This window comes from Podarcis tiliguerta (genome assembly GCF_965153285.1).
Source record: "Podarcis tiliguerta genome assembly, chromosome: 1".
NCBI classification, from domain to species: Eukaryota; Metazoa; Chordata; class Lepidosauria; order Squamata; family Lacertidae; genus Podarcis; species Podarcis tiliguerta.
In genome coordinates this window covers 111,401,578-111,429,024 of record NC_139534.1, presented here as the reverse complement: position 1 = coordinate 111,429,024, position 27,447 = coordinate 111,401,578, and the positions used below count along the sequence as shown (strand labels likewise).

Sequence of the window (27,447 nt, the reverse complement as noted above, 5' to 3'; positions counted from 1 at the left end):
TTCGATACGTCGATTTTTATTTTTTTTAAAAAAACACCCTGCTTTGCAAAGGTATACTAATGAACATCCACATGCACTCGGTTTACAGTGCAGCAGGCGAAATGAAGTTTGGGGCATGTTTTCATTTGAATCTGGCTCTGAGGTGAAACGGAGCAGAAGGTTTTCGAACCACACCAGCCGGCAACTGAATTAAACGACAAGAGACGGTTTTATAAGGTCTCGAGTAAGATAACTAAGCAGGGGAAACTATTCGGTTAGGGAAGGAGGGACAGCTGCATTCCTATTGCGGTGAAGGTCGTATTTGAAGTCTTGAAGGGAAGCTTTTAAATGTTCGATGTTTTATTGTGTTTCTATATTTTTGTGGCGGCAGCCCAGAGTGGCTGGGGCAGCCCAGTCAGATGGGGGCATTTCAATAATAATAATAATAATAATAATAATAATAATAATAATAATAAAGCGTCGTCTGGTCTCTCTAACTTAACATTTTGACCCATAGCTGCCTCCCCTTTCCCCTCAGGTTAGCCTCCTCCTGGCTGCTTCCCCTCCCCCACGCTGCCTCCCCGCCCTTTTCTCCTCAGGTGGCGCGAGGAAGCCGCGAGGACAAGGACGGCCATTACGCTTTGAAAGTCCACTTTCAAGGGCGGGGGAAGCTGGAGGGGGGGGGTTAAAGGGAAAGGGACATCTTCCAGCTCATGGAAAGGGCGCCATGAGGAGAGGACGACGACGGCAAGAAGGGTGACAGACTGCGCAGGCGCAGAGTACAGGGAAAGTGTGTGTGGCAGCGGCGGCTGAGGATTGACGTCGCGCGAGGCGGATCTCGAGCCGACGGAGGCAGAAGTCGGAGCGCCGAGCGCCCGGGCTGCTGAGGCGCGGAAGGGGCTCCGGGTCCGTCGCCGGGCTCGGGCTGGAGTTTTCAGCCGCTGCGAGGGGGTGACCTCCAGGCCCAGCAGGTGGATGGTAGTGGAGGAGCCGAGGCCGAGCCGCCGCGCAGCCATGTCTAGCAGGAACGGCGGCGGCGGCGGCGGCGGCGGCAACAGCAGCAGCAGCGCTGCCAGGCTGAGGCGAGCCCAGCGCGTCCCGCGACGCCTTCTGTGAGGAGGACGGACGGACTGGCGGCTGTTCGGGAAGGCTCCATGCCGGCGGCCAGGGACTGAGCAAGGGGAAGACACCGATCCCTGGGCTTGAGGGGACCCTTTCTTTCCACCCTCACCCCCACCTACCCACCCACCCACCCCGCTCCGGGGCTCCGGCAGGAAGGACCCCGACCTCCAGGCGGGAAGGGGAAGGCGGGCCATGGCTGACCGGAGCCCCCCGAACTGCCACCTGAGGCTGGAGTGGGTTTACGGCTACCGGGGCCACCAGTGCCGCAACAACCTTTACTACACGGCCGCCAAGGAGATCGTCTATTTCGTGGCGGGGGTCGGGGTGGTCTATAGCCCCCGGGAGCACCGGCAGAAATTTTACCTGGGGCATCAAGACGACATCATCAGGTAGGGAGGAGGGGACACCACCCAACCCCACCGGGAAGCCCTTTCCTTCCTTCCTTCTCTCCCCCTCTCCCTCCCTCGTTTCCATTCCCAGGTCTCCTTTAAGCGCCGTCTCTGCAGGAAGACTTGTCAGAGGAGGAGAACGCGCTCGATCGACACAGACAAGCGCTGCCTTTCCTCCCGCCTTGCGAAAAACAGCAGCGACAGGCAGGCGCCCTCCTTAGGGCATCAGGGTCCTCGTTTGATCCCAGTCTACAGAAGCGCCGTATTAATCTGGGATTTCCCCCCACCCCCACTCCCCTCCCTGTGCAATATTATCTCTCTTCCCTATTCGAGGAGGGTGTGTGTGTCTGTTTATTATTATTTATTTACTATCCTAGGGGCCGGCCAGTTCTTCTGCGTTCACTGCAGTTTCACTCTCTTTCGTGATCTGGCGAATAGTAAATACCCGGGAAACAATCTTCTCTCTAGTTGTCAAGGGCAGTTGTTAATAGGCGGTTATCTCCTTCTGCTCTCGGGAGTAACGGAAAAGTTTGTTAGGCTGATGCCTGAGGATCGATCTTCCTTCTTCCCTTCTCATTCTTCCTTCCAGAAATCAACATTTTTACCTTATAAATACAGATTGGATTTCCTGTATTCATATGACAGCCCCCACTCTGTCTTTCTCACAAACACATCTGTTATCGGAGATCTGTACTGTTGCGATTGCTGAGATCAACTAAGGGTGCCCTCTTAACAACACTAACCTCCTGCCTGTTTCACTCAGCCAAAGGCACACAAGAGAGGTGTTCTCAGGCTGCCGCTTGCACCCTTCATTATGAAACTACCTCTCCTTGGGAGTTTACAATAGTTCAAGCTTAAAATCTTTCTGGAGCATTGTAAGGTCTTCAAGTATCTTTTCTGACTGGCTTATGTGGGTGAGGAGTAGTATGTACTCTGTCCCTAAAACACAGGCTTGAATTCTGACATGTATACATTTTTCTCCATTTCTGCAAAGTACACTGTGTAAATCCAGTTTATATTTGTCCAGTTTGCCAAAAGCAAAAACAAAACCTAGTACTGTACTGCAGTACAATATACCCACATATCAGCTCTAGGTAGCTGATTTTCTTAAATTTCTCTTATTTATTAAAGTCAATAAATTTATAAATATTTACTGTTGGTAAATTATATAACTGTGACCCACTTCTGCAGCTTAAATATTTCTTCATTTGTGTTCGGCTATTAGAAATCACAGTTTTACACATTTAGTATTGGTGCTCATAGTTGGTAGAATTGCCAAACAATTATTAGAAGCATCAATTTTGAAATCTGTTTAGTCTTATGGGTGGCAATTGATGAGACTGAATCTAAATTTTGAAGCAGTTTTGCTTTGGTTTGCTTATGCATTTTATTTATTTTAGACTGGTGACAATGGAATTTCCCACAGTAATTTGTTATTTTTTATTGATATTGTATATTATATACACAACATATGGCAGTTGTGGATCCCTACTACAAAAAAGGCATTGCTTCCTGTTGAATTCTGAACTTCTGGTGGTCTCCTATTTTTTACTTGAATGTTAAATTTCTGAACAGTTCTTAAACACTGGGTTGGTATTTTAATCATGGAAGAGAGTGCTGACTTGGCATTCATTACTGAGACTTGGTTGGGGGAGATAGGTGTGCCAGATCGTTCATGGCTGTGCCCCACTGAGGACTCAATGCAGCACGAAGCTAGCTTAGAGAGCCAGGAAGGTGGAGTTACCAGAGTTCATTCTCCCTTACCAGGAAACCTCTCTACCTTGGCGTGGGTCTAGAGCAGGCATAGGCAAACTCGGCCCTCCAGATGTTTTGGGACTCCCATCATCCTAAGTTAACAGGGCCAGTCGTCAGGGATGATGGGAATTGTAGTCTCAAAACATCTGGAGGGCTGAGTTTGCCTACGCCTGGTCTAGAGGGTCTGTATCATACACGGAGTCTTAGATTAGGGATGTTGTTGTTGTATTGTGTTGCCCAATAGCCTCCCTGACAAAGCTGGCTGAGGTGGTCTCAAGCATGGTGTTAGAGGAATCTCAAACCATAATACTGGGTGACTTTAACACCCATGCCAAGGCTGCCATTGGACCAGCACAGAGTTGCATGGCCTCCATGACAACCATGGGTCTGTCTTAGGATGTTATAGGACCCATGTACAGAGGAAGATTACCCTTGGTCATTACTGCAGATGGTGACAGGTGTGATGAGTCAGAAATTGGGGGTAGCATTTCTGTGACTCCTTTGTTATGGTAAGACAACTTTCTGATGAAGTTTGGACTCAAGGCAGCTATCCTGCTCTGCAGTGATGGGACCAGTTATGATGGCCTGCCTCCAGAGACTTATGGATCCTGATGGATTCCTGAATACTTGTGGGGACTTGGGGAGAGGCTCTTGTTACATTGTTGAGTGGTTAGATGCAGAGGGCTACTGACACATTAGCTCCTGAGTATTCTGTGCAGTGCTGCAGGTACTGATATTCTAGGACACTATGATTGATGAAACAGGCTGGATGATGGCTAGAGTGCCAGTGGTTTAGATCTCACTCTGAAGCTGACTGAGCACTGATTAGAGAGCATAATTGCACCTACTTTGTAATTTAGATACTACAGTTATGGTTCCAGTTCCAGCAGAGGTGTCAAATGCTTTGTCTTTTCCAATTTATGGGATCAATTTCAGTTTATGATGACATCAACGGAGTGCTAGCAAGAATGTGCTCAACTTTGTGCCCTCCTGACCCCAAGCCGGGGAATTGATTAGGTGGATCCAGAGTGTGGTGAACACATCTTCACATGGGTAGGAGGGCTGCAACTTTAAAGGAGGGAGTGGTGCAGCAACTACTGAAAAAGCCAGCCCTGAACCTGGTTGTCTCCTTTCTGGTGACTGAGAAGATTGTGCAGGATCAAGTTTAAATTTATTTTAAACTTATAAAGAATTTTTTTATGTTTGTGAATTGCTCTTTGCACTGTAAGAAAATGCTAGCTATGCTGGTGGAGTGAAAACTAAATTATTTACACAAGGAGGCATTATTAGTATTCGTTTCATATATGAAGTACCACCCTATATCATGCCTACTGTGTAAAGTCTAGAAGGCATTGTGGGCTCTTTTCTTTCTTTGTCTTTCTGCTTATAGCACTGCATGGGCTTGAAAAGTTGTAGCTTGCATTTGGATGTCTGAAATGTCATGCTCTAGAAACAATACATGTTGGAAATGGGCTTAGTAAAAGTATTGGCTTATGGGCTGTGTCTTCATATACAATAATAGGCTACAATATCTGTAATATGTGTGATTCTATGCACAGTTATGTAGAAATCACCGGAGCTTACTCCTGAGAGAAGATGGATAGAATTACATTGTAATAACACTGATAGTCATAGGGCTGAAGGGCACAAACCTGTAGATACTTTTTGCGTAACTGACCTGTTTGAAACTCTGAACCTACACTTAAAATCTCAAATTTGCTGCAATCTTTTTTAAAAATTTAAAAGGATGATATCTATTGTCAGGTACAATGTTTTGTAGTTGAGATAATATATTTTAGCTACCATTCCTTTGATGGCGAGAGCTACAAAAAAGGCACTGGTAAGCATTTAGGTGGGAAGGGTCAAGGAAGAGTTTATTTATCATGACTTTCAACCTGAGGAACTTGCAGTGTGCAGCAGAGCACTAAGATAAGGACAAGGTTCAGGCTGTTCCCCTGGCAGAAGAACCATCAGAACTACCACAACTCATATGGTGAGTCCCCTGCAGTACTTCTATCATCCCCAGCCTCACAAAATCAAAGTCTGCAAAATAGGACAAATGTCATTTAACCACATTGCCAACCAATTGCACTTCAGATCTTATTAGCCTTTAGAAGACTTCAGGTGGCTAGCTCCAGCAAAAACAATATCTTCCTATATATGCCTTAGTAGCAGGACACCTCAGCCAGCAGGGCCCCTGTGGAGCTCTCTAAGGTCTTGTTTGTGACTGCTTTGGCCTGACTTGATTTGCCTCCAGCAGCCACTGTGTGCTTCCCTTGCTAGCCTTTCTACTTCTCTTTCACCTTCCCATACCCACTTTAAGAGGACCAACTCACACTTTGAGGATGATCTAGAGCAGGGATGGCTAATCTGTGGCCCTCCTGTAGTTGTTTGACTCTACCTCCCATTAGCCCCAGCTAATATGGTCAATGGTCAGAGATTATGGGAGTTACTGTCCAGCAACATCTGGAGGACCATTAATTAACCACCCCCTGATCTAGATCCACAGCAAATTCATTTCCAAAGTACATAGTTTCCCACACTCTAGGCTTGGTTCCTCCATTCCAAACTGGAGCAAACTTCACTTGCTTTTTGTATAAAGATTAGAAACACTGACCCCAGACCTTCAAAGCACTATTGTGATATAAGAACTAGTCCAATGGCATGATCTGTTAGTCTTTAACACTTTAAATGTCAGATGTATAGTGCAGGTTTAGCCACCCAACAATAGAAACAAGTGTATAATCCTTTATTTTCTTCCATAAAAGTGTGTGACTACCAATGCATAAGGAAAAAAGTGAAGCACTGAAATTGAAGGAAGTAGAAATCTTGATTTGTTGGGGCATTATGTCATGCTGCTATGCTAAAGGTTTTTTGTTTAAGTTATAAGGAACTGGAGGAGTACACTGTTATTTATTTCTCTTTCCCTCCAAAGAGCAGCATAAGAAGCTGGTAGATGGAGGTAGGTACTATCCACCTTAATTTCATCCTCTTGTTGACACATCATGCATGCCCTAGTACATGTTTTTATGTTGGCCAGTGGAGTGCAGTTGACAATTATTGTTATTGGCCATGTTTATAAATAAGACATGGATTGTTTAGCTCAAATGTAGTTTGTTTGTACATGTGAGCCTGTTCTGGCAAGTTAATGATAATTAACCCAACAAATCTCTGTATGAAGCCATGATTTGAAGTTGGCTTATGAATGGTAACCATGGTTTATTGTTACATCTGAACCTGCAGTCTTGGGTTAATCATGGTTAGTTTTAGTGTTCAACCAAAACTGCTCATCCAACTATAGATTCACGAGGCAAGAGTGGCTAGAAAACAAAACTGTGCCCAATGCTAAGTGACTCTTGCTGATGCTTTTCCAGTCCTTGCACTCCTTTCTCACTCATCCTGGTAACAGGCTCCTTTCACTGCTCACCTCCTCCCTGGCAAATTCTTGGACTCCAGTTCGTATGCTTACCTTTACCAAGAGAAAATTTAGAGAGGAACTGACTATTTTGTTAGCATTGGTTTAGGTCTAGTTGTTGAAAGCACAGCCCTACACTTTGCTGGTTACCCTAATTGTTACACAATTAGTAACTCAGTGCAGTGTGGCACTAAGGAGATTGTTCTGTTGCAGTAGGTGAAGAAGTCCTTGTGTGGGCTTCAGCTAGTGGGATCACTTTAATAAATCTGTCCCAAGGGAATTAAAATAAATACTTCACATGGAGGAAACAGCAAAATAAGGGGCTTCTATTTAGGATTCTAGTCCTATAGCCACTTACATGGCACTAAGTCAGTGGGGATTATTTCTAAGCAGACATGCATAAATCTGCAGCAGAAGACAGGTCCCCGCCCCGAGGAACCTTTCATCTAAAATTCAACACAGAGAAAAGAGCAAAGGAAAGGCATTCCTTTGACTAAGCTGATGGACTACCACCCATGGTTGGGCCAGATAGCCCAGAAGGTTGAAGGAAGGCAGACAGAGAAAAATAGAAGCAATACAGTTAACAAGATGGAGGGGTTGGTTTGGCCAGTACGCTTGCCTTCTCTCTCATGGAGCAGGCTACAACCTGCTCCATCAAGCTGGACTTCATGATCATTGTAACTTTCACAATATGTCTGCCAGTGGCTTCATGTACAAATTTAACAGGATCCAATGACAAGATTGCACTTTGTGTGACTCTTTGGGGAAGGAAATAGTGAGGAATTACAGAGGGCTGCTGTCCAGGATCTCTTTACCATAACAATGTCACATTTGGAATACTGTGTATAGTTATATTTATTCAGTTGCATCTCTAAGAAATACCATAGAACTTGAAAATGTGCAAGTAATGAGAAGCACCAAGTATATAAAGCTATTTCTTCTAATGGCTGTGCAAAAATGTTGAGACAACTTGCTACTTAAAACCCATCAATGAAGAAGACAGACAAATCCAACTTCTGTAATCTCTTCACTCCTGCTGAAAACCCCCAGTCTTGTGTAAACTGTCCACTACACCTCAGATAATGAAAGGAAAAGAAGCAGGGCCTCTGAATATTCTCTGAGTTGAATGAGTAGGTTCATCACTAGTTCATTCTGCATAGTAACTAAGGCTGCAGTCCTCCACGGTTAGTCACAGTAAGCCCCATTGAATTCCATGGGACTTTCTTCTGAGTGGCATACATAGAGTAGTAGTACAGGATTGCACTATAAACTTTGGTACTCGTGCTCATTTTAGACATTGAAGAAAACATGACCAAGCTTATAATTTATACAAAAGCAGTAGCTACTGCTCAGAGTGGCCATCTTTAATACTTAAAGATTATAGTAATAGACCAGAACAAGAACCATGTGATAAAAGAAACAAGTATTTTTAAATCTCAGCCACACTAATTAAAATTTGCCCTTCTTGATTAAAATTGAATTACACTTATTAATCTACTAATCAAGCTGATTAACAATGGAATCCTATACACTTTTCCCTGAAGTAAGCACCATTTAACTCAGTGGGACTTACTTCTGAGTATACTCTGCTTAGGGCTGCAGTGTCAGTCCTATTGGATGTACTACAACTTCTGTATAAATACAGGCTAGCACTACATAGCTTGGAGCACTATTTTTTTCTGGGGGGACACCTAAATTAATTTTAAAATAAAACACAATCTCCCCCCCTTATATCTTTGTGTGCATTTTGTTTCTGTTAAAAATGCTGTGAACCTTCATCGGTATTGATTGGAAATGCGTTACCTTCTGCATGAAATGGGCAATTATATGTAGATATAAATGAATGGCTAAGAAAAACCTGAGTATGATGTACTGAAATTCATTAATTTGTTTTAGGTGTTTTATGAAACAGTGGCATGAACAACCTGTGAAAAAATGGGGGAATCTTCCTCATATATTTTTACTATGTGTCTTTACACAATAGAATGAGTACTAGTTAATATATTGAAAGGGCATGCACTGGAACCTGACAATTGAGTTTTAACAAGAAATTCAAATATATCAGAGAGATTGTAATTTCTTACTTATATTATATAAAAAAGTTAAAGAAAACCTTGTAGTGAATTTCATTAGAATTTCATTATTAGACTTTAATTTGGATATATTCCTTTTATCACAACAGTATTCATACAGGATGAATAGATTAATTTTACAGTGCAGTTATCTGACAACAAAATAAATGTCCTCCTGACTTTTAGAACTATGTCAATCCTTGTTCTCAGTTTATAATCCCTCAGCAAGAACAAGCAAGGTGAATTATGCTTTATCTTTCATCAACACAAGGTTTCAGACAGTATCTGGATGATTTATGAAGATTTACTAAGATTAGTCTGTGAATTTTTAAGCTTGATTTCTTTTTAGGACTCCAGAATAGGAGAATTTGAAAACCAGAGTTTGAAACTGTACACTTTTATATGAAATTCAGCCATATTATTGGATCATTTATCTGGTGTTAAAATGGTCTTGAAAATAAGTTTTATTGTGGCAATCTAACCTCCAGAATATCGCCTTGCCTGCCTGGATATTCCTAAAGGCCTGTTCATGTACTACTTTGTTCCTGGTGAATCTGCCTGGCATGTTAAAACATATCACATTGGTAAATGGACATCAGAAGGACAATATATAGTACATTTTCAAGCCAAAAGCACTGCTATGCTTTCCTGCTTGGTTCCACAGTGTGCCCACATATTCATGGCTTTTCTAGAACAATGCTTCCTCTGCTCCTATCCACAAAGGGATCTCATCTATCTAATATTGATGACATTATCTAGGCCACAGGTAGGAAGGTCTTGAAAAAGTCCCCTGGGACTTCCAACAATATTCAACCCAGCAGCACTCTGAGCTTGGACCAGTCCATGCAGCAGATTCACATTCTGCATACTATTGTGCAACCACACAATGGTTATTGGGAACTAGGGATAGAGGAGAAACTGATTCAGTTTGCATTTAAAAGTGAGCCTACCTAATTTGTACTTTCTGAAACAACACAAGAACCGAAACATGACCTCAATCAAAATTCACACTGAATTTTGCAATGTTGTTCTCCAGCCAGGTAATATGAGTGAAAACAATGTACAAAAATGCATTATATTACAGGAATTTGTTTTTTTTTGGGGGGGGGGAGTATATTAGGAAGAGGTAGGGTAAGGGTAAAGGTATTTTAACTTTAACTGGATGGTTGAGGCCAGTCAAACCTGACTATGGGATGCAGCATTCATCTCGCTTCAGCCTGAGAGAACTGGCGTTCGTCTGCAGAATTTCATACAAACATATTGTGTTAAGAGAAATTTGCACTAAATTGCTTGTAGTTATTATTATATTTATTTATATCCCGCCTTTCCCCTTCAATTTAAGATTTGAAAAATTAGAAATTGAGTGGAACTAAAATGGACAGATTCACCCATCCCTACCGTGTATAACACTTTAAAAAGTAACTATCTTGCGACTAGGCAAGCAGCTCACACAGCCTTTCCTTCATTCTTACATGTCCACAAGCAGAGCTAGAAGAACGAGTGGGATTAGACCACACCTAGAGCCAGCTCACCAATAACTAAGGGTGAGACAGCTGCCTTAAGCGGTACCTGAAAGAACTGACCATGAGGAGGAAGAGGAAGCTGCTGCCGTGCTGCTGCTTTACATGGCAGGGTTGCCATAACTGTGTAAAGCCGTGGCAGCAAGGCAGTGGCTTCTCTTTCTCTTCCTTCTCCTCCAGATGCTACACCTTTCTGCGTGGCTTCACAGCCTATTATGAGAGCCTATTTGCTGAATGCCTAGATAGCAGCAAGCCTATAGGAAAGCAGCACTCTACTGCCCCTCTGCTGCTGCCACTTTACACAGCGACTACAGCGACTATGCCGTGTGAAGCAGCAGATGTGGGGCAGCATCTTCCTCTTCCACCTTGTCACCACCTTCTTCTCCCTTGGCCATGCATTCCCTCAAGATGGGTCCCCCCATTTAATCCTCACAACAATTCTGTGAAGTAGGCCAGTGGCGTAGCGTGGGTTGTCAGCACCCGGAGCAAGGCAAGTAATTTGCGCCCCCTAACCCGTGGATTTTAGTAGGGGCAGAGAGCTGCGAGTGCGAGCGTGCGCCCCCCAGATGTTGCGGCCGGTGCGGCTGGCCCCCCCTGCACCCCCCACGCTACGCCACTGAAGTAGGCTTAGGCAGAGAGAAAAAGCTTCATGGCTGAGTGGGAATTTGAATTCTGGCTTCCCGGGCCCAAATCCGTCACGCTAACTACTACACCATACTGGCTCTTCAGTGGTCTGTCATCCTTGACCATTGGTCATGCTGGCTGGGGGGGGGTGAGTGCTTGGTGCTGTATAATAATAATAATAATAATAATAATAATAATAATAATAATAATTTTTATTTATATCCTGCCCTGAAGCTGGGCTCAGGGCGGCTAACAACAATAAAACAGTACAAAAGTACAGCACAAACAACACTCTAAAATCATTCATTATAAAATTAATTAATTCAAGCCACTGGCAACCATTGGGCCAGAGCTCCACGAAAATTGCCGAGGGAGGGAGTCAGGCTGTGCCTTGGCCAAAGGCCTGGTGGAACAGTTCTGTCTTACAGGCCCTGCGGAAAGATGTCAAGTCCCGCAGTGCCCTGGTCTCTTGTGACAGAGTGTTCCACCAGATCGGAGCCACGGCCGAAAAAGCCCTGGCTCTAGTTGAGGCCAGCCTAACTTCTCTGTGGCCTGGGACCTTCAAGATGTTTTTATTTGAAGGCTGTAAGTTTCTCTGTGGGGCATACCAGGAGAGGCGGTCCCGTAGGTACGAGGGTCCTACGGGAATGTTTTTTGTTCTGTGTTATAATTGCTACCAAGTGCTCAGTGCTGTAGAAATTCAAAAATATTACTATCATCATCATTGCTGGTGAGTGCTTGGTGCTGTATGAACATGCAAAATGTGCTAGTAGCGTAGCATAGCAGGGAGGGCGCATTCTGTGGTTCGCCTCAGGTGCCAAACTGTATTGGGCTTGCCTTGACCACACCAGACAAGTATCAGAGGAAAATGGGCCCCTCAAAGGCGCATTTGATATACCACAAGTATCCACCAAATAAACTGAACATGTTGATTGACAGGCCCAGACTGGTACCCAGGAACTATCTACTGCAACAGGGGTTTTTAACCTGTGGTCCATGGACCTCTAGGGTCATAAAATTTATACACCATTTGATTATAGAAAACCTCAAAGTGGTTTACAAAAAAGGTAAATCTATAAAATAAGGGGAAATTTACAATACAAGAAGTTAAAATACCAAAGCAGTTTAAAATTCACACTAGCTTTTATGAGCATCTGGATAGGCTTGACTAAACAAATTACAGGACCTAATAACATCATACACTGGCTTATCTTCCAGTGCAATATATGCCCTCATCTGAAAGCAGTACCATTCAGCTTTCTACATAGAACAAAGTGGTCAATCTTTATGCTAAAAAGACCAGTTCCAACCAGAGTTCAAAGAGGATAGAAGTGAAAAGAGCTGTGAAGAAGAAACTGCAGGAAATTAGTAAAAAAATTGTTTGAGAGGCACAGGGGAAGAGGAAACTATCCAGTAGATAGCAGCTGGATTTCTGATGGGCAGTTTCCTAAGGCATGGGGGAGCCTTTAGAAGAAAAAGGGGGAGGAGATTTAGAGGGATTGTGTGTGTTTTATCTGCTGAATTTCCTCTTTTTCTTTTGCAACCTTTAAGGCTAGGCTTGCCCATTGACCTGAACTCCCACAGGCATTCCTCTATGCCTGGTCTCAATTCTATATAATTTTAGACAATTGGTTAAAATGCACCTGTTTTGGCAGGTTTTTGTAGAAGAGACCTGATTAGATAAATTGATTGTCACTGCTGTTATTAATAAATTGTTATGTGTTGCTATAATTGGTGGTGGTGTTTTCATGTGGTTTACTTTTTGTTTTTATCTTGTCTGGTTTTGTTGTAAGCCACCTTGTAAAGGGAGGGGAATGAATGAATGAAAAAGAAAGAAAGAAAGAAAGAAAGATCTTAAGTTTTAGATGAGGAAAATCTAGTGGAAATATTTTTTGTCCTCATTTGACAATGGAAAATATAATTTTGGACTGCACTAATCTACAAGATTCACCTAATAATATACAGTACCTTTACATTTTTGAGAGATCAGCGGGATGTAATGTCATGTGACTAATTTAGGGCTGCTGCCATAAACACTAAAGCAATTATGTCAAGAAATTAGGATGTATAAACTGTGTTCTGCTGCTGTTATCTGAAGATGAGAAATTCCAACACTCATTCCTATAAAAAATATAAATGTAAATAGTTGTTCATCTATTTTATTTGGCTTAGGTAACATCAATGTATAGCGGTACCTCGGGTTACATACGCTTCAGGTTACAGACTCCGCTAACCCAGAAATAGTACCTCAGGTTAAGAACTTTGCTTCAGGATGAGAACAGAAATCGTGCTCCAGCAGCGCGGCAGCAGCAGGAGGCCCCATTAACTGAAGTGGTGCTTTGGGTTAAGAACAGTTCCAGGTTAAGTACAGCCCTCCGGAACGAATTAAGTACTTAACCCAAGGTACCACTGTATAGTTTGCTGTGTATGGTAAGATCCTGGAGATGTAATAAAATGACTGATTGAGAGTTGCTGTTCTTTCTATTTAATGACACCATTAACTTTCCTTGGTAATCAGTTTTAACACAACAAATGGATAGCCATTTCTCATTTGTGGAGTGCAGTTCCAAATTTCTTCCCTTGAGTATGATTTTTGTTGTGGGGATATTTTTTTCTACCAGAAAATAGCCTGTTACTGGATTTTATTGTTTTTATTTGCTGTAAGCTTCCCTAAGTGAAGCAAATTCATTGGAAGGGTAGGAGTGTAATAATAAAGTGCTGCTGTCACCTCATGTGTTTCCCTCTCCTGTTTTCCTAATAATAATAATAAACATGCTATGGGTGGGATTCCACTTGCACAATGTGGCTTACCCACCCCCCTGCACCCCTGAAATTGGCTCTGGGGAGGTCAGAAGAGCCCACAGAACAGGTGGGGGGATCGGGGATTGTTCCATCTGGCAAGCTGAAGAGTATGATGTTGAATTACACCCTATATGCTTCTGTACCTTGAATATCAACAGCTGGTGATGTGATGTGGGCATGGTGAAACACACAGCAAAATGTATGTGGTGCAACAGTAGATGACATGTTAGATGGGAAAGAGACATATAGTGGTGGCAGTTCCATGTCTCTTTTAGTGTGATTTTGAGTTCCACCCTGTGTTATATATTCTCTAGTGTCCCATAGTCTGGGTTTCTATAGAGAATATCAGCCCGTACCAGCAGTGTCTTCCACAAAGTGACAATGGGATCAGAAATTAAAATGTTTTCCTCACTGCACTGATTCTTAAGACAGTGCTCCCCCGCCCCATTCAGAATTATTTTCTAAATAATGATTCTTAATGATTGTAGAAATAGAGCAAGAAAATGAACGTGTGTGTATGAGTCAAAGACAATTTCTGTGTCCAATGACATGTTCCCTATTACCATTGTTGTGTACCAAGAAATAGTTAATAAGCTGGAAGATCACCAGGCTGTCACTAGGCAGCTTAACTAGATGAATCTTGCCCTTTAATGAAGGCTCTAAAAGTGCTTCTTTCTTGAGGATATACCAGATAGGGGTGCAAGATTACAACCTGCAGAATGATGCAGTGGAAAATCGTGCAGCGCATGTACCTCTCATCTGATTTTTCACCTGGCTCCTCTTCCCTTGCCTGCCATTGAATAATATTAAAGTTCCATTTTCTAAGTAGGAGAAGGACAGTAGGAAGGTGTATAAGAGGACTGGAGAAGGAAAGGCAAGAAGGGATGGTGGCTGCACAATCTCTCACAGCCTTGTTTGTTTGCTTGCTTTAATCATCTTGCTTTAATTTGCATTTTGTTAGATTCTTTGTCCTTCCTCACTTTTGGGGCATCAGGGGCTGTCACAGCTGCAGTAAGGAAACTGAGATGGGAGAATATATTTTCCAATGAAACATGGCAAACATGAGTTTACAAGCTTGTGTTTTCTGCAGTATTGTGAATGTGGTAACACATGGGGTTTTTATAGGGGAGAATTAGCTGTTGGGCTGGCATCAGGAGTTGGTATAATAGGGTATGTACTAAGGCTCACACCCCAGTAGAGGCCCCACTACCAATCCTTGGTGTCTGGTGGTGACACTGCTTCTCCTTGATGCTTTCCTGTCCTCAGTAAATGAGCCCATGTGAGACTAATGAGAAGAAGCAGTACACTGTATCTGCTTTATTCCCTCTTCCTTCAGGAAGTGGTGCTGATTTGAGCCCAGAAGGAGAGGCAGTAGCAACAGCACGGAGGAGGTAGACCCATTGAGACCATTGTGCCCAAATGGGGAACCAGCCCTGGCAGAAGGAAGTGGTGTTGTTAAAGGAAGTCTCAGTGGGTGGGTATTACATTACACCCAAGGTCTAATGGGGATTTGAGTAGTCACCAAACAATTTTCTCTCATGTCACTTTGGTTAGTGACCCTGGGTATTTTTTTATTCAGAAATGTGCAACGGTTGATTTGCTTGACTCATTCTATCTTATTTTTTCTTCAAACACCACTAGTATGTTGCATCTTGTTCACTGAACTTCTCTCCTGCTATTTGCTTGTGGCAAATTGTGGTTTATCATGCATTTAATCTGTAGGGAATTATGTCCAGAGGATCTTGCCTTCGAGGAACTGGACAAGAGGACTTTTCTTTGCTGCTATGATTCTAATCACTTACCCTATTGCCTTTTGTAGCTACAGTCAAATATTTAACTAAAATGTAAGAAAGCTGCAATGTTAAAAATAACATTTTAAACTGAAGGAGAGGGAAATGGGCCCTTTTTGTGTAATAGTATATAAGCCATCTCCTTGATAATATATTACCAGTGCTTATTTCTATGCCACCTTACTCTGACTGCTTGACCTTTTTTGTCTTATGTATAATATACAGCTTTTCTTCAAATAATTAATCTTGCCCAAAGGCTATAAACAGACCATCTGCCTAAGTACTTAAAACTAGGTCATATATTCTGGTTATATTTTAATTATAGGGGTTAGTTCATTTCTGTTGGTCTTTTTTCTTTTATTCTTAGCTGAGCCACACAGATTATTATTCACCTGAGCTGAGGATTTAACTGCTCACAAATTTTCTCTCATTAGTCAGTCATCTTAGCCAGTTGCAATTAGTTTTCCATTCTATATTTAGATACTATTAGCACTGCAGGCAGGGAAAAAGAAGAAAAGAAAATGAAAAATAAAGCTGTCGGAGCCTAATGACCTGGTTCCCTCTTCCTTCTTTTTTCCATTCTTCAAATATGTCAAATTTGTCGGGAAAATCTGAAGCCTTGCATATTAAATACCTTCTGGAGGCTAGGTCAAATGATATTACACTCACTGTGGCAGTTTCTTTTGGAGGTCGCAAGAAACAAAGACCATCATGCTCTAAGCATAACAAAATGACTACCTCGGTCTCTTTCGCCTGTTGTTTGGTTGTTTTAACTGTATCATGTTTTGAAACTTTTGTGGGTCTATGGGCCACAATAAAGAGAGATATATATAATATGTCTAATTTCCTGCTCTGTATGTGCGTGAGCGTGTGTGTGCATGCAATGTGGACCATATCCACCCAAGGAGAGGAACAAAACTCAACAATAAAAACACAATAACAAAATATTAAAATTAAAACAAGTACAAACATTCAGCAATATATTAAAACATAATTCAGTAAGTTATATTCAGCTAGAATAAAAAATAACTTTTATATCTACAATAATGATACATAATTAAAACAACAGCATGACCAATAAAGCACATCAGTTAAAATCTGTTTGAAAGGTGGTTTTAAAAAGTCTAAAACTAACTAAATGTAAAGACAGTCCATTAATCAGGGCCTTCAATACTAATCTTAAAAACAGGGCCAGCCCAAGCCATTTGGCACCTGTGGCGAACCCCAAAATGGCACCCCCTTCCCTGCCAGGGTGAGAGACAATCTACATCAGGGACAAGGGGGAAGAAAGATTGAGGAGATCAGGATCTGCTGCCCTGTGGATCATGCCAGGTGGTTGCCTCACCTGGCCTCATGGGTGGGCCATATAGAAAAAGATGGTTAGACATATTAGCTGTAACACCTTTGAATGAAAGATCAGAACTGTATTTATTTTTTATAGAAAGTTTTGTTGCATTCAGAACGCTGAACAGCTATTTTAAATTTTAATAACAACTTTCCCCTATGTTTCTTTTTTCCAAGTCTTGCTTTGCATCCTGAACGAGTATTGGTGGCAACAGGTCAAGTTGGGAAAGAACCATATATCTGTGTTTGGGACTCGTACACTGTGCAGACAATATCAGTAATGAAAGATGTTCATACACATGGTATAGCTTGCTTGGCATTTGACGTAGATGGTCAGGTATGTGTATGTGTTTAGTTTTTTGGTTTAATGAGTGCATTATATGTGTCATTTTGCTATAAATTCTGCTGTACAAACTGAGTTTGGGAGACAAATTAACTGAAATGCTCATATTTTTTTTACTCACTTTTATAGACGTTTAAAAACATGGACATGAGACAAATTAAGGCACATTTACACAGCTAAAATGGGTCCTACGTCATTCTAAAAAACAGGCAGCAAAGTTATTGCATGTGAGTGACCTGGTAAGCCAACCTATGGCTTACTGCAGTAGTGGTTAGTGGGGTGGTACAGGTGGTCGCCTGCCTTCTGCTGTGCTGTAGAGTTTGTTTTTGTGTTTTCAGAATGAACTTTGTAAGTATACCAATCACCCAGGGCCATGCAAATGCACCCTGAAGCTTCTGAAAGAAGTCACACTATGGCATGTTTTCTGCAGTCAACAAATTCTAGCTGTGGAAAAAAGAGGTTTCAATCCTCTTTTACATAACTGTATAACTGATGACAGAATGGTCGCTAGGATGTCCTTGCAAACAGATTGGAATAAATGTGTGGATTCTAGTTATTATTTTTTTGGTCTGTTTGCCCACACAAATTCATGTTAGTCATTTGTGGCATATTGACAGCTTGAAAAGAAGCGGAGGAAACCCTTGGCAGTTTACAAAAACTTTCCTGCCTGGCCACATGTAATAAATTCTTACTCGACTTAGGCAAGCACACAAATGACTTTCTACAAACCTAATTTAAGCTTCACAATATTTGGGAGTTTATGACAGGGTTATTAATTGATAGGTTTTTACTGAGACTCTTGCTTTTATATGAAAGAAACATTAACCTTATGATGGTTAGTCTCCTATCACTGACATTCAGTGGTCACTGGGAAGCACATATTCAAAGTCAATGTGCACTTGAAACCCTTCCAGGCTAGGATAGGGAGTGAAATGAAAGGAAGATGGTTTTAAATAAAAAAATGGCAAGCAGAAGAAGGGTCAAGCACACACCCACACATTTCACACACCATTTTTTGATTCCCTCACCCCACAGTGGCTTTTCATATTCTTTTCTTTGTGGTGCTGTTAGACATTTGTTACTGGTACAGTGCAATATTTTTCATTTGAGACACACCTCTAACTATCAAGAGCATTTTGTACAGCTTGTTTAGTGTGTTTCTGGTAGGGGTGACTAAACTTTGTTCCCCCAGATGTTGCTAGCCTAAAGCTCCTAACATCTCTAAATATTGGCCGTGCTTCCTGGAGCTAAGAGAGTTTGGATCTAACAAAATCTGGAGGACCACAGGTTAGCCACACCTTAATAATAATAATAATAATAATAATAAGTTCCTAAACTTTGTTTTGAAAGGCAGTCCTTTAAGCAATCATTGAAATGTATGTAAACATTATTTTCCCTTTGTGAACTGAGAATCTGATGCAGAAAAGACAGCTGCTATTTCTGTTACTCCCTTTGGGCAATAAATGTAAACAGTTTCACCAGGTACCTCCTATCTTGGAGGCCTAAACTTGTGACATGTAGCGTCATTACTTGGGGCAGGAGTGTGAGATGGAGCTCTGATCAGAAGATAGAATCAGTGCATAGAGGTTGGAACAGGACAGTATGTGCAGTCTTGTCCCTCCCCTGCCCACAGGCATGATTCTGCATAGCATCTCATCTACTGATCTGTTTGTGGTGCAGGAATCTGCATAGCATCTCATCTGCTGATCTGTGTGGTGCAGGTAATGCTGCTATTTAATTGCTATAGAGAAAAATTGCCAAGATGAGATAAAAATCAAGGAACTGGATTAAGGGACAAAACCAAAAACTTAAGTGGGAAGGAGGAGAGTCAGGAAAGGGATACGTTTTCTCAATAGACCATTTTGAAGATATCAGTAAGGTACAGTTAAATGATACACAGGAAGTCTTGTGTATTTTCAGTGTTTGCAAACCTCTGAATGAGGTGAATGAGTACAATCCTAATTTTTATAACGTCACTTGGCCCACTAAGATCTTGTTGCTTCAGGACTCTGGTATGGATTTTCAAAGGCAAAATTTCCCTAAATTTGAGCATTAGAATAATAAGTCTTGCTGAAGGAGAAATAAAATGTTTTTTGCAAAGGTAAGTTGCTCTCCATGGGGTCACGAAGAGTCGGACACAGCTAAACAACATAAAGTTGATCGAAACTCTCACAGCATGTTGATAGGTGCAATCCAATAGACATTGTATATTTGGATCTCTACAAACATCTCACCAAAGACTCCTGAAAAAACTTAGCAGATGTGGGATAAGAAGATGGGTCCTAACAGTAACGGGCTAAAGAATAGGGAACAGAGAATAGGAACAGATAGTTCTCGGTATCAAAGGAATAAGGTGTGATCTGTTATGTATGTAGGCATTGTAGGCTGAAGCCAGGCTATATGCATGACATTGTAGGCCTAGGCCACAATGCTTCCTGGAGCTCAGGAGCTTGATCTGCATAACAAAAGACAGAGAGGATTCTAAAACCCTCCAATGACATTTGCTGGGAGCTGGCAGGCAGCTGAGATAGGGCCAGTGTTATGAATTGCCAGTCACAGCATAAGGTGACCTTTCATAGGAGGGGAGTGCCCCTGTTTGCCATTCTTGTTCTTTTTGTTCCTAATGTTACAATAAATCCTTTTGAGCTCAAATCTGGTCTTGGGTCATGCCTGAACCCACCGACACTTCATGATCTGTATTGAGACAGACACTTTTGAACTTGTTCATAAATAATGAGTTAGGAATGAGCAGCAAGGTGACCAATGGCATCAAATTATTCAGGGTGGTAAAAACAAAAAGGATTGCAAAGAGCCCCAGAAGGATCTCTCCAAAATGGGTTGAGTGAAAAAACCATCCCATATGCACTGGCAGAATTGGAACTGGTGGCAACTCACCAGAAAAAAACAACCAATGAGGTAATGGTGGCTAGTGCAATAAAGAATCAATCCAACAGCATGTGGCAGGGTAAAAAAGCAAGTTCCATGATAAGAATTCATAGAAAAGGAATCACAAAATAAAACTTTCTGTATTTTAGTGCCAGGTGTGGGCACACTTGGAATACTATAGATAATTATGGTTTCCACATTTCTAAAAGAATATTGTAGAGTAGAAAATGTGTAGAAAAGGGTACCAAAATGATCTGGCTGCTTGAGAACCTTTCCTTTCATTTGGGGCTTGTTGGAATAGAAAAAGGGTAAATAAGGGGGTGGGATGTGGTTGATGTTTTTGCATGGTGTGCAGAGTTAGTAAACCTTTCGCCCCTCATAATACTAGGCCTGAAGGCTATCTAGTTAAACTGATTGGCAGGAGTAGAAGGAATAACAGTGGGAAAGGACTTTTGCCTTAATGTCCACCTCGTGTGCTTTCCAGGTGCAACAAACTGACTACTGTGGGGTACAGAGAGCTGGACTCAATGTTTCATGGAACAGGGTTCTTAAATTTCTAAATGCTTGTGTGTCATTCTCTGAGATCCTCTATGCCAGTCCAGATATTTGGCTATGGGTTAACCTAAACTGCAGAATGGATAGTACCAAATACTTTAAAGTGATGTCTGATGTCATGTACTGTACATAAAGGGCTTGCTTGCATAGTAAGCTCAGATATTGTCATCTGGAGAATAATGTAGAGAAATGAAAGGGAGATGCTTGGAAATATATTAAAAGATATAAGAATTATTGGCACAGTTTTGAGTTTGCACATCACTGCTGATAATTTGCATATATGAATAATTGGTTGTCATTGCTTCATGCCTTTCCTAACTACTAGGAACATAAATCTTTGATAGAATTTAGGAACAGCACACTGCACAGTACTGGAAGATGCTAATCCCAGTTTAGTGCTATGGAAAGATGCTTTGGAAGGTTGTCAGCTTCTGGACTGGCCTAGAGGATCAATAAGGAAATGGGATTATTATTTCTTTCCCTTAATTTTTATTCTTTTAGATTCTCTATGCCAGCCTCTATATAGAATCAATATAACCTTTATAGAATTAATTTAAATTAATTACATATAAAATATGTGAAGATAATTCAATAAGATGTCATTTTTCACAAGAAATATGGGCTGTTTTCAAAATGTTGTGGGAGCTTACAGAATTGGCAAGCCCTTTGTATACAGGCAATGATATTACCCAAAAGGATTTGTGTACTGTTTCCATCTGCTTGGCAGGGAGGATCTATATACAAACATTTGGACTGGCATAGAAGCTCATGAAGAAATGAAACAATGAGGTAAGGAATTATTTTCATACCCTGAAAAGGTATGCTTTCTTCCACAAACTACTGTGGGTTCAAACTGAATTCATCACCTAATTTAGGTACGAGATTAGGACAAGTAAAATGCTAAGAAGCAAGGGAATGTAAAACAGAACCATGCCTGTTCTCAGTTGCCAGCATGGTATCATCTAACTCCGCACTGTAATGCAAGGGTAATAAAATAAATCAAAACTATCATAATGTTTATCTTCAGAGAAAACTATCCTGGTGGCGCCACAGCCTACATTAGCCCATTTTATGGCAATCTTAAATGGACCTTTTCTGTAATGGCACTGGCATTGAGGAACAGACTTTCCTCTAGAACCGGGCAGACATCTACAGTGGTCTATTTTCACCACCAATTAAAAACATGCCTACATGTCAAAGCATATATTATTATTATTATTACTACTACTACTACTACTACTACTACTACTACTACTACTGCTACTGCTGCTACATTTGTATATTTCCCTTCATCTGAAGATCACAGGGCAGTTTACAACATAAAACACAAAATAAAAACAAAATACATAACACAGTAAGGAAAAGAAACCCCACACAAACATTTAAAATGCCAGATTGCTTAATTAGCTGAGGGCTTGGGAAAAGAGGGACATTCTTGTCTGATGCCTAAAAATATGTAATGAAGGTGCCAGGTGAGCCTCCCTGGAGAGAGCATTGCTCAAACAGCCGCTGCAGAAATTCATTTTCTCTCTTTATTATTGAAAATGTTCTTTCTGTGCTTTAAAATAGGCACTTTCTTTCTGTCAGATAATACATTTGGGTAGGATCCAAAGAACCCATGCACAAGTGCTTCCATCTAGATTGCCAGCTTCCTGAATACCATGGTTTGCATCCCAGAAGCCAAACTGAGGAACTTGCAATCCCCCCTCCTTCCTTTCTTCCTCTCTAGAGCAAATTCACTATCCTGACCCTCATCTGCTTTAACTGCGGTATTGTGTTATATCTGCATCAGTGCTAACACTGGTTAATGCTCATTCCATATTTAGGCTTTCAAACATTTTTCTAATCCTGTTGAACCTGTTACTGGTTCTTTTCTTCTCAACCTCTTGTTTTTCATCAGAGGCTATAAATGAACTCCTTGTTGAGAAGAATGGCAGATGTGGAGAGGAAGCTCTGTAGCCCAAATACAACAACCCTATGGCCCTTTGGATCCTAGCCTCTGCCTTTAGGAAGTTTGTAGTATCTGGCTGACTTTTTCAAATATGTGTGTCATTAGATTATCATTTGGTTGAGTTCTCCCACTCACAAAGTACAGAGCACATTGTTATTTTAAATGTTAATATCTTCTTTTATTCTCTTCTAACATTTTGGAAACGTTCAGCGTTTACTTTCTGTTGGTTTGGATTCAAAAAATACAATCTGTGTATGGGATTGGAGAAAAGGAAAGATGTTGTCTATGGCTCCTGGTCATACAGACAGGGTAAGTTTAATTTTAAAAATAAGAGTGCGTATCGAATTTTGGGCTGTCAAAGCTTTTGCATGTATTTTAGGAATCTGTTTTCTGGGTGTTTATGTTGGTTAGAACATATTTTGATGACTATACTAGAACACAGAGGGTGGTTTTTTGTTTAAGTGAAATGGCAAATTGAGTTTGCTGCTCAAAACATATTGGTATTCTTGGAATAAAGTAAATAAGTAGCACCTTAATATTTCATCATAGCATTTTTGTAATGTTATATACTTGTACCCCTTGCGTCTTTATTTGTTTACACACACACACAGACATGCCTGGTTTGGGATGTCTCAACCCAGTGATCCCATGCGCCGACACAAATCTTATAGGCCTGCTTTGGAAGCACAACCACCAGTTTGCTAAAACATAGATTAGCAATCTGGGACTGGGCACCAGGCCTGCGCAGGCACCCCATGCCATAGCTGTCAACTTTCAGATTTGAAAATAAGGGATCAAATAAGGCATCAAAAAATAAGGGGTCAGCAGCCTCACCTGTCCCGGGGAGCCTCAAAAATAAGGGATCAGCAGCCTCACCTGTCCCGGGGACAGTCTACGGGATATCTAACAATCCGGGATAGCAGCAGGAAGCAGCGGAAAACTGTGCTGGAATAAGGGAATTTCCCGCAAAAAAAGGAAAAGTTGACAGCTAGGCCTCAATCTCCTTTATTCATGAGTGTGACAATCCTGGTTAGCTTAAACTACAGTTTCCTGTTACATCCAAAACAAGGAACTTGGATTTCATGTCAGCTTTCTAACTAGGCTCTTAAATGACATTCAATCTGTGATTATTCATCTCTAGATTTGCAGATTTAAGAGTATAAGATATTCATTGGTCAGTCAGATGAAGGTCTACTCAGTCCAGTGTTCTGTTTCCAATAGTAGTCAGCCAGATGCTTCTCAGCGCTCACAATTAAGTTTTGAAGGTGTTTCTAACATCAATTTGTATTAAGAAGTACACAATCCTCAGTAACTGAAATTTCATTTAGTTATAGCTAATACCTGAATTAATCGTCTTAGATATACATTTTATTTTTATTACGATGTTTAAAGTACTGGTGGCATGAAGCAAGTTTGCCTATTTACATTACAATTATGTCTCGCAGATATGTTAGTCTGTGATGTTAGTTACGCTGAAAGACAGTGAATTGCCCAAGATGACATAGTGAATTTCATGGCGGAGTCCAAATTTAAGCAAGACCATGCCATGTCTTACTGGGCACAGAAACCATGGGAGCAACTCAGGAGACAATTATTAAATTATTAAATAAAAGTATACATTAGTATACTTCATATTAATATATTATTAATTACCTTAAGATGATCAGTTACCACTGAAAATAATGTAAAAGCTTTAACATTACACAGGTCATTGGAAACCTATGGTGAAATTAGATATCATGATCACCTTTCTCTGTTCATTGATATTTTCAGATTAAATGAAATACATTTTCAAAACTTTTGATTATTTTCTTCTCTCCCTCCTGTAGATATTTGATATTTCTTGGGACTTGTACCAACCAAACAAACTTGTCAGCTGTGGTGTAAAACACATTAAGGTAAGACAATATGTTTTGTCTGAATGGTATTCAACTGTTTTATTCAGAGTTCACCTATTAAAAATATTGGAACAAACTTAGTTATATTACTTAATTTCAGTAGGTCTACTCTGAGTGAAACCTAGTTGACTATTGCCCTATATCAGGCATAGGCAAACTCGGCCCTACAGATGTTTTTTCGGACTACAACTCCCATCATCCCTAGCTAACAGGACCAGTGGCCAGGGATGATGGGAATTGTAGTCCCAAAATATCTGCAGGGCCGCGTTTGCCTATGCCTGCCCTATATGTTTTATTAATTTTTCAAAAAACTTTGTAAATTGAATAGCAATTTCAGTGAACAGTTATTATCTCATTAACATGTCTGTCTATGATTATGTGGGTTTTCCATAAAATTTTGAACTGGAAATTTCTCATCATACCCCAGCATTTGACGAATCATACCAATAAGCTACTGACTGAATGCTGGAAGATCTACATGTATGCCAAGTTTTCAATGCAGAAAAAGTCTCAGTTGATGTAACAAGCCAGAATTTGGGGGAAATACTCAAGGCCACTGCTGTCACCTGGCAGGTCCAGGAGAACTCTCAGCCAGAAGACGTTGGAACCTAATCCAAGATTATCGGAACCCCCAAGCAATATTACCCTCATCTTGTCTGGATTAAGGTTCAAATTTGGTTCATCCTGTCTAAAACTTCTGCCAAGCACTGACTCTCATCTTCCACTGCCTCCCCAGGATTGGTAGATGGAAATGAGAGAGGGCTGGGTGCCATCTGTGCCCTGACACCCTATCAAAAATCTCTGGATGGGAATGGATTATGTCCATTTTCTGGCATGGTTTGAATTGACAACAGGGCTCAATGTTTGCAGCAGCCAGCTGATCAATGCTGATAGCAAGCCCCTTTGATTGACAGATGGGTGGCCCCTGTCAAAATGGCCCATGGGGTTTGTGGAAGGTAGGGATTCAGACTCTTGGTTGGAAAAGGTTCCCTCCTACACCTGTCATAAAACAAATCCACAGGGCAGAGCTGCAGTCTCCCAAAATCACTTTCTGGATCTTCTCCACCCCCAGGTACGACTGGAGCCACATCAGAACTTTTCCTCCAGTCCCATCCTGGCAAAGCAGTCCAGAAAGTTACTTCAGCTGCTGTATCAAAATCTTCAGAGAGATCCAGGAGAATGAATAGGGCTGTACTTCCCCTGCCTATCCCTTGACAAAAGTGATTAAGGGTGTTTTATTTCCCTTTTTTTTAAAAAAAAAAAACAGATTGAAAACCAAACTGAAAAGGATCCATATATTATTATGGAGATGTAGTTTACGTTTTCTAGGTGAAAAGGCTTTTATTGGGCTATGGATAACTTGTAGAAATACCATACTTGTGAGAGTCAGTAAAATGCTATGATTTTAGGAAGTTTGTCAAGGGGCCGAAACAGTAGAATATTTCAACTATTTGAGAGAATACTGTTTTGAAATAGTAATATAACTAGAAATGCTAAGGAGAGTTAATCTGATAAACACTGGAAAGTTTTTAAAAGTGTAAAATTTTCACAAAAAAACCACTTTAATAGTGTATGTTCTTCTGGTACTTACAAATTAGTCAAAAATTGGTATGCTAACTAAGTTACCAAGAAACTGGAAATATGCATGGAGCTAGACACAACAATTAGATAACATATATCCTGTCTGGAGATAACATTCTTGAAAATTGAGTACTAAAGACTAATTGAGGTCAGGAAGGATCACTGACTAACTCTGGACTGTAGTCAGCAACAAATGCATCCCCACTTAGCCTAGTTACTTCTGACCATTAACCCTCTTGTGGCTTGTCCTGATAGTAGCAGTCAAGATACAAAATGGTAATGAATGGTTAATGCTGCAGATCTAGAGTTAATAAGGATATATTCCTGCTAAATTCTGCAGCTCAGTCTAGTCTGTTTTATAGCAAAGATAAACTGTGGTCACAGTGATAAATATTTGTCATGGCAAATAGAGTAGCAATGACAGGACATGATACTTCATAGGCTCTCATATTGCAACCTGATGTCTTTGAAGAAAATAAAGTGATTCTTTTGTCAGGTCCTAGGCAGTCTTGTCTTTAGGACTCATTGCAGTGATGGATTTCATTCTCCTAGTGGGGGTAATCTGCTAGTCATATGTATCCCATGCTGATTGTCATAAAATGGCCATGTTGCTGGGATAGTACAATAAGTCTTGTTCTGTCCTTTGTATCCAAGTTGCCTCCTTCATGCAATTCAGACAGGCCAAAGCAATGACAGGAGAAGCAATTACATAAATTTCCTGCACCCACTGCTGACTTTCCAAACAGGTTTTAATATGGAATTTTGGGCGGTAAGTTCAGCTTCAAATATCTATCTGTTCCATGAAATCTAATAACAATAGGGCTTTTTGGTAGAGGTAACACAGAGATAGATTTCCTTCGGGTAGGACTGAAGTTAAATCAGGCTATTTCTGGTTATGCATATTTACTTTTTTTTCTTGAGGCATGCCTGAGTAGCATAGGAGAGTCTTTAATAGGGTTTTTTTGGGGGGGGGGTTAATGACAGCATAACACAGTAGCAAGGGTTTGAATTAATCCTGGAGAAACTGATCTACAGTTATCTTAATAACAAATTGTATTGTTATACACCACCCCAATCTCTGCCAAGTGGTAGCAAAATTCCAGAGTTTCCAGTCGCTCACCCAGAGTCATGCTTCCATGGGAATTCAGGTCACAGTGGAGGCTGTAGCGCTTTAAGATATATGGCTTATTTTACACCTATACACAGTTAAAGTCTTCCATGGGGTGTGTGCAGAACATTATGCCCCAAAATCTCTCTCATTACCCTTCTCATAGCTTCAGCAAGCTTGGGGCCTAAGCAGCAGTCAGTCATAGCTCCTGGTCTCTTGGTGCACCCTCCTCCAGCAAGTGCCAGGGTGGTTCTACCCCACAAACTCTGCTTCAAGCAACTCCTCCTCACCCTAAGCATAGTTTTTTAGAAGT

General features: G+C 41.1%; 1 protein-coding gene across 12 annotated transcripts in view; it reads left to right on the top strand.

Annotated features, from left to right (window-relative positions):
* Positions 1 to 514: 514 nt before the first annotated feature.
* The window catches only part of EML5 (EMAP like 5), an 88,152-nt gene continuing 61,219 nt past the window's right edge, over positions 515 to 27,447 (top strand). For 9 of the 12 annotated variants that reach the window (XM_083433225.1, XM_083433224.1, XM_083433220.1 and 6 more), the window contains exons 1-4: positions 673 to 1,490; positions 16,990 to 17,149; positions 22,758 to 22,856; positions 24,377 to 24,445. In XM_083433225.1, the coding sequence (XP_083289351.1) occupies positions 1,294 to 1,490; positions 16,990 to 17,149; positions 22,758 to 22,856; positions 24,377 to 24,445 (525 nt within the window). In that variant the 5' untranslated portion in view covers positions 673 to 1,293. Of the gene's footprint in view, positions 1,491 to 16,989; positions 17,150 to 22,757; positions 22,857 to 24,376; positions 24,446 to 27,447 lie in introns of all 12 variants that reach the window. The other 3 variants (XM_083433219.1, XM_083433223.1, XM_083433227.1) reach the window with 2 other exon arrangements.